The sequence below is a fragment of the Aspergillus chevalieri genome, chromosome 2 (assembly GCF_016861735.1).
Source record: "Aspergillus chevalieri M1 DNA, chromosome 2, nearly complete sequence".
In the NCBI taxonomy this organism is placed as follows: domain Eukaryota; kingdom Fungi; phylum Ascomycota; class Eurotiomycetes; order Eurotiales; family Aspergillaceae; genus Aspergillus; species Aspergillus chevalieri.
The window spans coordinates 3,527,953-3,540,459 of record NC_057363.1 but is presented as its reverse complement, the minus strand read 5'-3'; the positions used below and the strand labels follow the sequence as shown (position 1 = coordinate 3,540,459).

Below are 12,507 nucleotides of genomic sequence, written 5' to 3'. Positions count from 1 at the left end.
AAAGCTGGGAACCTCTAGGGCTTACCTCTGGTTCCCTCCTCTCCTTTCCTCCTTCCCCTCCTCTTCCCCTTCTTCCCCCCCTCTTTTTCTCACTTCTCCTTGTCTCAGTTTCCATATCAAGAAAACTCGAGGAAGCCCAGATTGCTTTTAACAGCTGTGAAAACCCAAGCAGCTCCCCGCGCGGGGAGCTACCTGTATTTAGATGATAGATGGTAGTTTAGCTAGGAGATAGGCAGTTCCGATCTGCCCGTCGTATGTCCCGCACCGGGACCAGGGCTTTTCCGCTTCCGAGGCTCCCAAGGAGCCGTGGAGGCGTGGAAAGACCCGACCCTCGACGTTAAATAGAGACACACACACACACACACTACTACTACTACTACTATCCTAGTCCTTCCTGCGCCATTCTCTCATGAACTGTTGTCCAATGGTTCTGTCTTGACCCCATACCATCACGTGAGGCTGATACGTTGGGTTCTGTAACATTTCCCTTTCTCTACCCCTCCTTTTTTTTCTTTTTTCTCACTTCTTGTCTCAGTTCTCATATCAAGAAAACCCCAAGATGCTCAGGTTACTTTTAACAGTTGTGAAAACCCAAGCGACCCCCCGCGCGGGGGGCTACCTGTATTTAGATGACAGATGGTAGTTTAGCTAGAGAACAGGCAGTTCCGACCTGCCCGTCGTATGTCCCGCTCCGGGACCAGGGATTCCCCGCTTCCGCCTCCAAGGAAGCGTGGAAATACCCGATCCTCGACGTAAAATAGAAACACACACAGAGGGCGAGTGGTTTCTTCGGACAAGGTGTTGCTGGCGACAAGCCATGGCTTTCAAAGGAGGTTACAGGTGAGCTGTAGTTCTCGTGTCAGGTTGTGGATCACGTGACTTTCCGCTTCCGCCTGACACGACCTCTGACCCACCTACAGCCGACCTGAATCCTGGTTAAAGCGACAACGTCCCGATGAGACAGGGGTTACTTCGTCATCCGTGGAGAAAGAACTCATGGTCGTTGTATTGTGGCGGCCATTCGATCGTTGAAATCAATGTATTTGAGGTAGAAATGCACATGATTAATAGCGTTACTTGCGAAAATTCATACAGATACCCTGATACTCTCTTAGGCAAGTGATATGCGAGGCTGATTTTACATCTGATGGAGCCCGCAAGACACGTTCCGAACTCTGGCACCCACCAAGCGGCTATTGTAGTCTTTCAATTGGCCGGGGAACCGCCATTAATGCTCTCATCCGATAATGGAGCCGGTCACCGACGATCTCGAATTTAACCCTACTTGTATTAGCGCCAAAAAAGGGACTTTGGTCAATAAATTAATTACTCTAGCGTCCCGGTCTCATCTCTCAACTCACTTCCTTTTTACTCAACACTACCAATATGACTGGCTCAGATACTCATAAAGAAATTGGCGTCGTCAATGGACTCGAAGTCGTGCAGCCTGGACCGGAAGTAGTCCACCACTATCCCGGTCAATATCCCGTTCAATATGCTACACCAGGAGCTTACATGACGGCTGTGACGGCTGCGGCGCCCGCGCCAGTACCGGTACAACCACAGAGCACAATTTGCGGGCTACGAAAAGTGACATTCTGGCTTGCTTTTGCCATTGGGGTTCTCGGGGCTGTTATTATTGCTGTGGCTATCGGGTTGGGTGTTGGGTTGAGTCAACGGAGTACCAATGGTGTGTTAAGTTTTGTTTTGTTTTGGTTTCCTCTGAGCAAAAGTACTAATATGCACAGGCGATGTGGCAACAGCTGCAACATCTTCCCCTGCAGCAGCAAGCTCAACAGGATCAACGACAGGATCAACGACAGGATCAACTTCGGCAACAGCAACAACGCCAACAGCTTCCGTCACCGCTACCACATCGCTCACATCGACGCAGCCCTCCTACACCTCATCTTCATCTGTCTCCGCTTCCGTGTGCCCGAGCCAAAACAACACAATGGTCACCATCGGATCCGGCTCCCAGGAGTATCAAATCGTCTGTGACGCAGATTTTGGCGGAAGCGGCAAAAAGGACCTTGCGTCGACTGTGTTCAGCGCGTTCGATGATTGCCTGGGGCTGTGCGGTGGCATGAACTATTTCCAATCTCGGTCTGATGTCGGGGCTACGTATAATATTGAGGGGACGGGGGGTCAGTCGCCCGGAACTTGTTGGTGCTGGGCTACCGGTGGGAATGATAAGTCGGCTCAGCCGAATGATGGGAATGTTGTTGCCATTCCGCAGTGATCGGAGGGATTGTTATTCGGTTGATTAATATTATACTCCTGTGACATCTAATTTGCATTTAGCCTAATTATGACTCCGTTTTTCAGAAACTTGGATCTGATCGAGCTTCTAGCTGTGCCGATTTGAAAACTTGGGAGAATTGAAGATCGCCATGCATTCAAGACATTGGGACAAGCTCAGGTCTGTATCTATTGACCCAGTTGTGTCTCATTCTCTGTCCATACTATCAAGTGGATGAAATTCCGTTTGCCCCACTCTAAGCTTGGCCTTGTGTTGGAGCGTCATATGGTTGAAAGTTGCTGACTTTAAGTAGGAGGCCTCAGTGTCATAGGGCTGTTCCACATGCAGTGGGATGTTAGGAAGTGTGCTGATCTTTTCGACCAAATGGCACATCGCATATTCCACGAAAGACGCAGCTCATCTCTATCCCGAGCCTCTCAGGCAATTTTTGGTAGTACATCTTTTTTTGGAAATGTGCATAAATGGATTCTATGGCTACTTCATGACGGCTGTTATGATGGGCGCGTGTTCGATATGGCCCTGAAGGACACATTTGGGAGCAATAACCGAATATTTGACACTCTAAAGGGAGAGAATGATTCCACCATGTATTCAAAAACAAAAATGGGAGTGGTAGCAACAAGCATTGCCAAGGAGACATGGTCTTTTGTCTTTGGGAACTTCAATCCTGCAGAGATGCCCAGAATAGATTGTGGTCAGTTACAGCCCATCCAGTGCTTCCATCCCTGTTGGCGGGTACTTACTCGAAGATCAGGATATGAGATCATTCGGCCTGCGAATACGGACCTGGAACCATTTATTTGGGAAGCGTAGGTTCGTTCAAAAGTTTTGCTCGCAGTGATACTAATGGAATACGCGCAGTGCAAGAGCCACAGCAGCTGCACCTTCGTGAGACCTGCTTCTCTAGTGATCGTGTATGCGCATGTATGCTGACTGATTCAAGATTTTTCTCTCCAGCTGACATTCATGGAATTGGCTCCTTCCAAGATGGGGGACTACGGGACAACCTAGCAGCGGACATTGCACGACGTGTATGCCGTCAGATCTGGCCTTCCCGCAAAAACCCTGCATGCCTACTGTCCATGGGAACTGGGGTGACGCCTAGGGCGCCTGACCGATCACCGCACTTCCGACACATTTACCAAGACGGCTTCGTCCGTCGAGGATTCGATGCCTGGATGTCTTCAATGGACACGGAAATGAGATGGCTGGAAATGGTGGACCAGCTAGAGGATACATTCAAGCCAGACTACCTCCGGTTCAACATCCCACTACAAAACACATCCGGCGCCCTTGATACTGTAGACACAATGGAAGAGTACCGGAACCAGGTAGCTATCCACCCAGGAGGCGCCAGGAAGGCACGGGAGGCAGCAACCGCGCTGCTTGTGTCCAGGCTCTTCTTTGAACTGGATAGCCTGCCTGACTGCACTACCGCTCCCCTTTGGTGTCATAGTACTATCCATTGTAAAGGTCCCTCACAACAGGTGATGGACGCATTACACCGCTTACACCCCCAGGGACTGGACTTAACCGCCGATTCTGAAACAATAGGTAAACTGGATGGCCCTAATGAGCTTTGCTCAACATGCGGAAGATATTGCCAGCCGGTATCATTTTTCACAGTCCACTTTGACAAAGTAATGAGCATTTACGTCAGATCCAAGTCAAAACAGCGCTGGCGTATCAGCGACTTCCCAGACAGTATTGCATCAATATCCATGAAGCAGCAATTACAGGCACCGTTTGGCACTATACCCATGGCTGTCCGGGCACAGCTCCTTGTGAAAGCTGCAATGAGTGAAAATATGTTAGGGGTAAACGTCGGAAGCGTTCGTCCATACAATCCCAAGAGGGACGGACCAAGAGGGTACGCTATGGAGAGCAGGGTGTGGGAGATCAGGATTAAACACACTCTATTACGCGTCAGAAATTATACTAACTTAAATGTACTATGAAGAAAACTGCCAATAGCGTGGATATCTAAGATGATAGGCACAGGAATTGCCCACACAAATTGAAGCTTGTCTTGCGTTTGAACAACATTGAAAACTCAGAGCTCATGCTTTGTCTTTAAGCTTGTCTATCATTATGTATTGGTAACCTTGCCTAGCGATGAAAGATGCAGTGCCTTCCTGGGTAAGAAGGAGTAGGGAGAATTAATGCTACTGTTTGCAGGGGACGAAATTCTTTACAATGAGTCCGACTGAGGAAATCTGGTTGGAGGAAATTTTAGTAGTTTCAGTACAGCGCACACGGAGCCAGGCCTTCAGGAGCTTTGGTCCTTGGTACCTAGACATCTAATTCGTCAATTGTGGGAGAGTGCCTGAGGATAACAGTAAGAAGCTTCGCGAGGCTCAGGACCCACAGTCTTGCGACACCATTTGGGATCAATTCGAAGAAACAGGAGGAACAAAGGCGAGTCGACCGTCTGATTTTGTGATTGGAATATATAGGCAAATGAATTCATAAATAGTACTTTGCCAGCTTTATTTCTTTGTTTCTTCCTTTCTCCTTCTTCTTTTACCTCCAAGTAATCCGTTATCTCAATTGGATTTTCTAGCCTTTCATTGTCATGGATCTCATTGTGAAAGTGTATGGTTCAGTCTTGGGCTGCATCATGGTCTTAACTCTTTGCCGCATTGCCCGTGGCGTGTCGTTCATGCTTTCAGTCTACTCCAATCGTTTTTCTTTAACAAAGTACTGTCGGCATCTCTTCATAGGCAATCTGATATACCAAGTATCTCATCAAGGTTTCTGGAGTTGGCTACCCTCACCATTCCATTTGATTTGTGCGATAATCTACCTAATATGGACAGGTATCTGCAATATTTGGAGAGTTCAATCCATACATCAGGCGGGTTCTTGTGCAGCCTACTTGGCCTTGATCAATCTCATTCCCATGTTTCTTTCCGGTGGTTATGAGTTCGGTGCCAGCCTTCTTGGAGTGACCCTCGAAACATACGGAGTCATCCATAGGACCATTGGTTTTACAGCGGCCATTCAAGCCAGTATTCATGTAGCTATTACTGCCAAGACAAGGCAAATAATAACTTCTGATAATACCCAGTTCTATGGCATCGTGGTATGACTACCAAATTACCTGGAGAATCTGTTCTATAGCAGGCTAACAGGGCGCCTTCCAGTCCACTAGCATGTTTCTTTCCCTGGCATTTCTACCTTCGGTGAGAAAACGAGTTTACGAAGTGTTCCTCAAGACACATCAAGGAAGTGCTCTGGCCACATTCTGGGCAATTTGGCAGCACACCCAAAATCTACCGAGTCATGATGCTGCGATATACCTCCTGTGCTGTGTTGGTCTTCTCGGTGTATCATCTATGCTACAGTTGGGGCGGATATTATTCCGGAATATGGGATCTGGCATGAAGCTAACGATGCTCAAAGTATATCCCTGCAGAGGAAATGTTGTCCTAGTGGCCTTGAAACCCCCCAGGTCATGGGCTGTGAGGGCTGGGCAGCGGGTGGAGATCAACATCCCACGCATCAGTCTGTTCTCTCTTTTCCAGAAACATCCTCTTAACGAGGTACACCAGGAGGAAATGTTAAATATTTCAAAGGAAGCTATGCGAATCAGAGTGGCATAAGATATCGATGAGATGCGATTCCGTGTATCATTCACCTAAGAGCTTTGTCATTCTTGACTACTTCCTCATGCAATGGCTCGATTGATTGTCTGAGTGCCGAGAACGCTACCGGGTTTGTACCCTCTGAAATCCTTGGATTTGTACTGTGGGTAGCTTCAGATGGTCCAACTGACAGGTTGTGCAAAACGGACCGCAGAACAGGAGCATTGGTGTTTTGTGGTTGAGTCTGTAGTGCTTGAAGCGCAAGCGCGAGATCTGGTGTCCGAGAATCTCTCAGCAGCGCTTGGAGAGTTTGCGGAGTATGGACCCCAGCAGACACTACGGCCCCAAGCCCAGCCTCATTATCTGTGACATTCAAGCTGAACTGTGGCTGAGATGTATCTGTGCCAAAAATTGCACGACTGCCTTGATCAGCTCGGTTGCTCTTGATAATAACTTCAGGATGTGTTGTATCTGCAACTCGCTGGGCTTGTTCAAGAGTATCAAGACTTCTCTGCAATCGAGCCTGATCTGCTTGAAGGGTTTCTCGGGATGACGCATCTGCAGAACCGATTGTTTCTCGCACTTGATTCAATTGATCTTCTAGGTCTTCTTTGGTACCTTGGATTGAGTCTTTCAGATTGTCTAATGAATCTTGCGTGCTACATTGAACCCGACTAGTAAAGTTAGCTTCTGTGCACAAGGAAGGATTTTTGTCTGCTTACATGTTGATTGACTCGAAGGTAATACTAAGTGTCGATTTATAACTAGCGAGCCGTTGCTTCATGTCCTCAAAACTCTTTTCACGGTATCGCATGTTGAGCCAATCCCGAACACTCTCCCGACCCTCGGCCGAGCGTTTAGTACACGCATTGAGCATTTCACGCATTTCTTGACACGTTGTTAAACAACATTCCAATGGCTGTCGAAGAGGCTCTAATCTCTCAGCGTCCTGTGAGTCTTGTGCTTGTGTACAAATCGAGCCGAGTACAGTGACAAGAGAGCTTATGTCACCCTGAAGATCTTTGATGGTTTTACGCTGGCTCCTGAAGCTGGAAACTGCTTCATATAACGTACTCCACATGCGAATGTAACACACGGGCGAATGTAACACGAAATCGCTCCGACGCGACTTCCGATTTCTACTACAAATTTCACCACACCCAACGATGCCTCAGAAACATGATGAAAGCCAAGTAATATTGGCCCTTCAAGCTATGCAAAATGATAAAAATCTAAGCGCTCGAGCCGCTGGCAGGATCTATCACGTGGATCATGTGAAGCTTAGTCGCCGCCGGCGTGGCATGCAATCACGATGCAATATATCAGCCAATTCACGGAAGCTCACTGATCTAGAGGAATCAACGATTGTCGAACACATACTTGATCTAGATTCCAAAGGGTTTCCTCCTCGGTTGTCTGGTGTGGAAGATATGGCCAACCGACTACCGACTACTCACAACGCGCGACGCGGGACGCGTTGGGGTAAACTGGGCTAGCACCTTTGTCAAACGGCACCCAGAGCTCACAACTCGTTTCAATCGGAAATATGACTATCAGAGGGCTCTATGCGAAGACCCAGAAGTTATTTGTCGTTGGTTTACACTTGTTCAAAACACAATTGCGAAGTATGGCATCCAGGAAGCAGATATCTATAACTTTGATGAAACTGGGTTTCAGATGGGAGTGATCTCGACTACAATGGTTGTCATAAGCTCTGAACAACATGGAAAGGCAAAAGCAAAACAGCCTGGCAATCTTGAACACTGCTGATGTCCTTACAAAAGGCACGAGGAAGATAATGCATAAGATGGATTTGATGGAAGCAGAGATTCATGATCTTCGGGCGGCAAACGAGGCCCTTAGCAAACGCCGGAGGGCTAAAAAAACACGTCTAAGGAAAGGAGGGTCGCTTTCAATACTGGAAGCTCAGGAATTAGGGGATCAAATGGAGGTTGAGGTGCAACTAAAGGAGGAAACACGCATTAGGGCTGGTCGGCGACCGCGGACTGAGACACGCGCGCGGCGCTGTGGCAATTGCGGAAAGGCCGGACACAATGCGCGTTCCTGTCAGATAGTAGTAGAGACGTCTGAGGAAGATGATTCTGAATAATTTTAATGGAATTTTAGTGCATTGGTGGAGATGTTGGAGTTAACATCGCGGCGGAGCGATTTCGTGTTACATTCGCCCGTGTGTTACATTCGCATGTGGAGTACGTTAGTGATTTACTCGTGTCGTAAGCAAAAATAGTCAGACCTAGAAGAGCGGACGCAAATCCAACTGCTTCAGCCATCATGTAAGATTGATGAGAATTATGGATGAAGAAGACAATGAATTTGCAGCATGATGAATGAAGAATCATGAGTCCTGGAAATGAAAACTCTTTAAGCCATTGCCGTGCCCCGCACATGATGAGTTGGTATGCAACCAGTGTCACAGAAGAGGCAATGTGTCGTATTGTCATTGGTAATAATTTCAGGACTTATGGGGCCACAGCGCTTAGGACCTCTCAACAAAAAGCCAGCACGATATTTTCTTTTTTCGGATAGAACGATCGCAAACGGACTCGATAGATATTAAGAAATATTTTCCTCCTACAGAATGTTCACAGTCAGCTATAAAAACATTCTACTGTGCCTTTTAGAAAACCGAGCCGATTGTGTACAGAATTGCGACAATGATACCACACATTGATATCCAAGGCAATATTGCCCAGCCCGGAGCTACTCAAATAAACAACGTTATTCCTCTGCGTATGTTTGCTTGTGTACCTGATAAATGTGGTCTCGTGATACTCATGAATGCCCATAGCGTACAACACCATCAACGACATCGATCGATCATGTCTCCGCGCTTTGCGATGCCCTGATACATTGGTTGTCAAAAACCGGTTGATAGAGAACAAGGACAAGCTTCTTCCCCAATCAATTGAATGGATTCGTGAAAACCTTCACTATAAGCGTTGGCAAACTGAAGACGATGTTGGTCTTCTTTGGATTAAGGGCGGCCCTGGCAAAGGGAAGACCATGACGTCAATCGGTCTTATCGAGCAGTTTTTACAATCACAAGACGATTCTACTGCAGTGACTTATTTCTTCTGTCAAAATGCCGACTATGAACTTAACACCCTTGCAGCGATTATCAAGGGGCTGATTCTGCATCTGGTACATCAACAAAATGAGCCCAAAGAATCTCTCCGACGCCGCTGGGATACTGTGAACGGTCGCTTCGAGCAGGACGTTACCTCATGGCGAGCACTTTGGGACATATTCATGGAGATGCTATATAATTGCAAGTGCCCGAGAGTGTATGTGATTGTAGATGCCCTTGACGAGTGCCGGGATGAAAGCATGACCGATTTTCTAAAGCTTCTTGTCCGAACGGGACTTAATCATCCCTCTAAGGTCAAATGGGTATTAACAAGTCGAGCGCTAGGCAGCGCGGAAGGGGAATTGTTAATTGGACATGACCTGGTGCAAGTCAGTCTGGATGACAACTTTAAACAAACTTCTAAAGCTATAACGACTTACATCGCCTTCAAAGTGGGTGAGCTCACTCATCGCCACGGATACGGGACAACACTGCAGGAGAAGATAAAGCGTCAGCTAACTGAAAAGGCCGAAGGCACGTATTTGTGGGTAAGCTTGGTGTGCAAGAAACTCGAGAGTGTGGACCAGGATAAAGCATTGACGACAATTCAAGATTTGCCGCAAGACCTGCATGATTTTTATAATCGAATGCTCAATCAGCTCAACGACGGTGAGCCGGCTGATGTAAAAAAATGTATGCGGCTGCTCAAGGCGACGATGATGGCATATCGACCTCTGAATGTGGATGAGGTGGGTAGTGTGGCTGGTCTGGATGATGAAGAGGTGGTTATTAGAGCGTTAGTCGATCGATGTGCCTCATTTATCAAGATTCAAAGCACCAACATCGAGTTTGTTCACCAATCCGCTCGAGACTACTTGGCTGGGGAAAATGGGCAATCTATGCTTGATCTGCACGAAAACTATGGGCATGATGAAATTGCACTGAGTTGTCTTTCCCATTTATCTAAACGGCTGAAGGTCAATCTCGTTGAATTGCTGCGACCCGACTCAACCAGGGAATCTTTGAAAACGTTGCAGGACAAGGAAAAAAGTGCATTACTGAATAGTGTGGACTACGCAGCTACCTTCTGGGTGCAACATCTCGAGAGCACCAAGCGAACTGCGGTAGTGCAAAATGCACTTGCTGAGCGAGGGTCAATCAGTACATTCCTCCGCACTAGGGTGTTAGAATGGCTGGAATGCCTCAGTCTGTTAGACGAGTTACCACGCGCTTTCCTGGCCTTAAGAGCCCTAACAACTATAGCAAAGGTGAGTATCATAAATATGCTGTTTCCAGTTATTATCGAACTAATGTCCATCTCGTCAAAGGATAAGCCATTTGTATCAATACTTGTGCAGGATGCTACACAGTTTCTGTTGCAACACTATGACACACTCACAAATTGGCCATTACAGACTTACAGCTCTGCCCTCACTTTCAGTCCTGAGACAAGTGTAGTGAGGAGAGAAAATCTGGGAAAAATTCCTGCATGGCTAAGAAAGATCCCACACATGGAGGACTCTTGGCCGTCTCTAATCCAGATATCTGGCTACTCAGGTTATGTTAAGGCTGTGGCCTTCTCACCAGACAGCAAGCAGATTGCATCTGGATCTAATGATGCCACCATCAAGTTATGGGACGCTACAACAGGCGAGCTTCAGAATACACTGACTGGCCACTCAGACTGGGTTAACGCTGTGGCCTTCTCACCAGACGGCAAGCAGATTGCATCTGGATCTGATGATCGGACCATCAAGCTATGGGATGCTACAACAGGCGAACTTCAGAATACACTGACTGGCCACTTAGAGTCTGTTAAGGCTGTGGCCTTCTCACCAGATGGCAAGCAGATTGCATCTGGATCTGATGATCGGACCATCAAGCTATGGGATGCTACAACAGGCGAGCTTCAGAACGTACTGGTTGGCGACTTACAGGTTGTTAACGCTGTGGCCTTCTCACCAGACAGCAAGCAGATTGCATCTGGATCTGATGATCGGACCATCAAGCTCTGGGATGCTACAACAGGCGAGCTTCAGAATACACTGACTGGCCACTCAGGCTGGGTTAAGGCTGTGGCCTTCTCACCAGACAGCAAGCAGATTGCATCTGGATCTGGTGATCGGACCATCAAGCTATGGGATGCTACAACAGGCGAGCTTCAGAACACACTGACTGGCCACTCAGGCTGGGTTAATGTTGTGACCTTCTCACCAGACGGCAAGCAGATTGCATCTGGATCTAATGATGACACCGTCAAGCTATGGGACGCTACAACAGGCGAGCTTCAGAATACACTGACTGGCCACTTTTGCGGTGTCATGTCTCTGGCCTTCTCACCAGACGGCAAGCATATTGCATCTGGATGTTATTGGAACATCAGGCTATGGGATACTACAACAGGCGACCTTCAGAACAAATTGGTCGGCCACTCAGGCTATGTTAACGCTGTGGCCTTCTCACCAGACGGCAAGCAGATTGCATCTGGATCTGATGATCAGACCATCAGGCTATGGGATGTTGCTAAGTCCCTGAAACTCTTCCAATATCTTGGGCGCACTATCAGTCGTCTTTTCTCGTCCCATTCATGGCATAAAATCAAGACGTCAAAGCCGATTAACACCTTGAAATTTTCGGCAAGTTCTCGATACCTTGCAACAAACATTGGTCCGATCAATACCAAAAGCATCCTCGCAGACAGACAAGGCACTGTGTTGGAGCCATTTGAAGATATCTGGGTCACAGAGAAGTGGATACACTGTGGAACGGCGCCCGTGCTTCGGCTACCGCCAGGTGTCCAGGCATTGTGTTATGACGTGCAAGGCACTCAAGTGGCTATTGGAGCTACAAATGGTCGAATTTTGACCTTCGGCATTGACTGTAGTAGCCTGTCGCTATGAAGGCTCACAACTGACGGCTCATACATGACGGGGTAACACTGCAGCAACGGTTTGTACATCCAAATGCTGCTACTCGAATCACAGCCATGTCGTCAACAATCCTTAAGAAACCCCTTTGTTATCTAGACAAATTTCCTCTCTTTTCTTCAGACTCGATATTCCCGTCGATGGCTACACTAGTTTAGATAGGAATATCAATTCGCTAGTATCTACTAGTTCGACTCCGTGACAGTGGCTAATACTGGAACATTGCCCCAAACGCTGCTAAACACTCACTCGTCATTAACAACTTAGAAGGGAATGATTATACACGGCCACTCGTGGCTTGCAATACACAGCAAGCTACATGGCTTCTTTGAGAAGTGCGAATGTGGGGCTAAGGAAACTGCTTGCGGTGAAAAGGCCTGCGTCAGGAACTACGGAGGAAAGCCGGAAATGCATTTAATAATCTCTCGAGCATGCTGGGGGGAGGACAAGAAGGTAAGGAAGCTAAGATACAAGACGCTGCACAGGACAGCAGCATCTTAGGTGCAGTGCTGGACTTTGTACAGCAGAGGTTTCGAGGCGCCACACCACGGAGCGCCGCAGAAAAGAACACTAGGCACTTATGCCACCGCAAGCCTGACGAGACTTCAAATTCGTCGGGAAGTAATGGATTACTGTAAATGT

General features: G+C 47.6%; 5 protein-coding genes across 5 annotated transcripts; 4 read left to right on the top strand and 1 right to left on the bottom strand.

The window, feature by feature from the left end:
• Positions 1-1,386: 1,386 nt before the first annotated feature.
• On the top strand, positions 1,387-2,242 carry ACHE_21235A (uncharacterized protein; the record flags this gene model as incomplete). The annotated part of the gene is made up of 2 exons (XM_043275295.1): positions 1,387-1,690; positions 1,749-2,242. 2 exons carry the CDS (start codon positions 1,387-1,389, stop codon positions 2,240-2,242), a joined length of 798 nt encoding a protein of 265 aa, XP_043134299.1.
• Positions 2,243-3,020: 778 nt separating this feature from the next.
• On the top strand, positions 3,021-4,221 carry ACHE_21234A (uncharacterized protein; the record flags this gene model as incomplete). The annotated part of the gene is made up of 2 exons (XM_043275294.1): positions 3,021-3,072; positions 3,125-4,221. 2 exons carry the CDS (start codon positions 3,021-3,023, stop codon positions 4,219-4,221), a joined length of 1,149 nt encoding a protein of 382 aa, XP_043134298.1.
• Positions 4,222-5,899: 1,678 nt separating this feature from the next.
• ACHE_21233S (uncharacterized protein) lies at positions 5,900-6,736 on the bottom strand (the record flags this gene model as incomplete). The annotated part of the gene is made up of 2 exons (XM_043275293.1): positions 5,900-6,524; positions 6,573-6,736. The coding sequence occupies 2 exons, from the start codon at positions 6,734-6,736 to the stop codon at positions 5,900-5,902; spliced, it is 789 nt and encodes a 262-aa protein (XP_043134297.1).
• Positions 6,737-8,525: 1,789 nt separating this feature from the next.
• On the top strand, positions 8,526-9,625 carry ACHE_21232A (uncharacterized protein; the record flags this gene model as incomplete). The annotated part of the gene is made up of 3 exons (XM_043275292.1): positions 8,526-8,601; positions 8,660-9,486; positions 9,551-9,625. The coding sequence occupies 3 exons, from the start codon at positions 8,526-8,528 to the stop codon at positions 9,623-9,625; spliced, it is 978 nt and encodes a 325-aa protein (XP_043134296.1).
• Positions 9,626-9,654: 29 nt separating this feature from the next.
• On the top strand, positions 9,655-11,838 carry ACHE_21231A (WD40 repeat domain-containing protein; the record flags this gene model as incomplete). The annotated part of the gene is made up of 2 exons (XM_043275291.1): positions 9,655-10,206; positions 10,267-11,838. 2 exons carry the CDS (start codon positions 9,655-9,657, stop codon positions 11,836-11,838), a joined length of 2,124 nt encoding a protein of 707 aa, XP_043134295.1.
• Between the last annotated feature and the right edge of the window lie 669 nt (positions 11,839-12,507).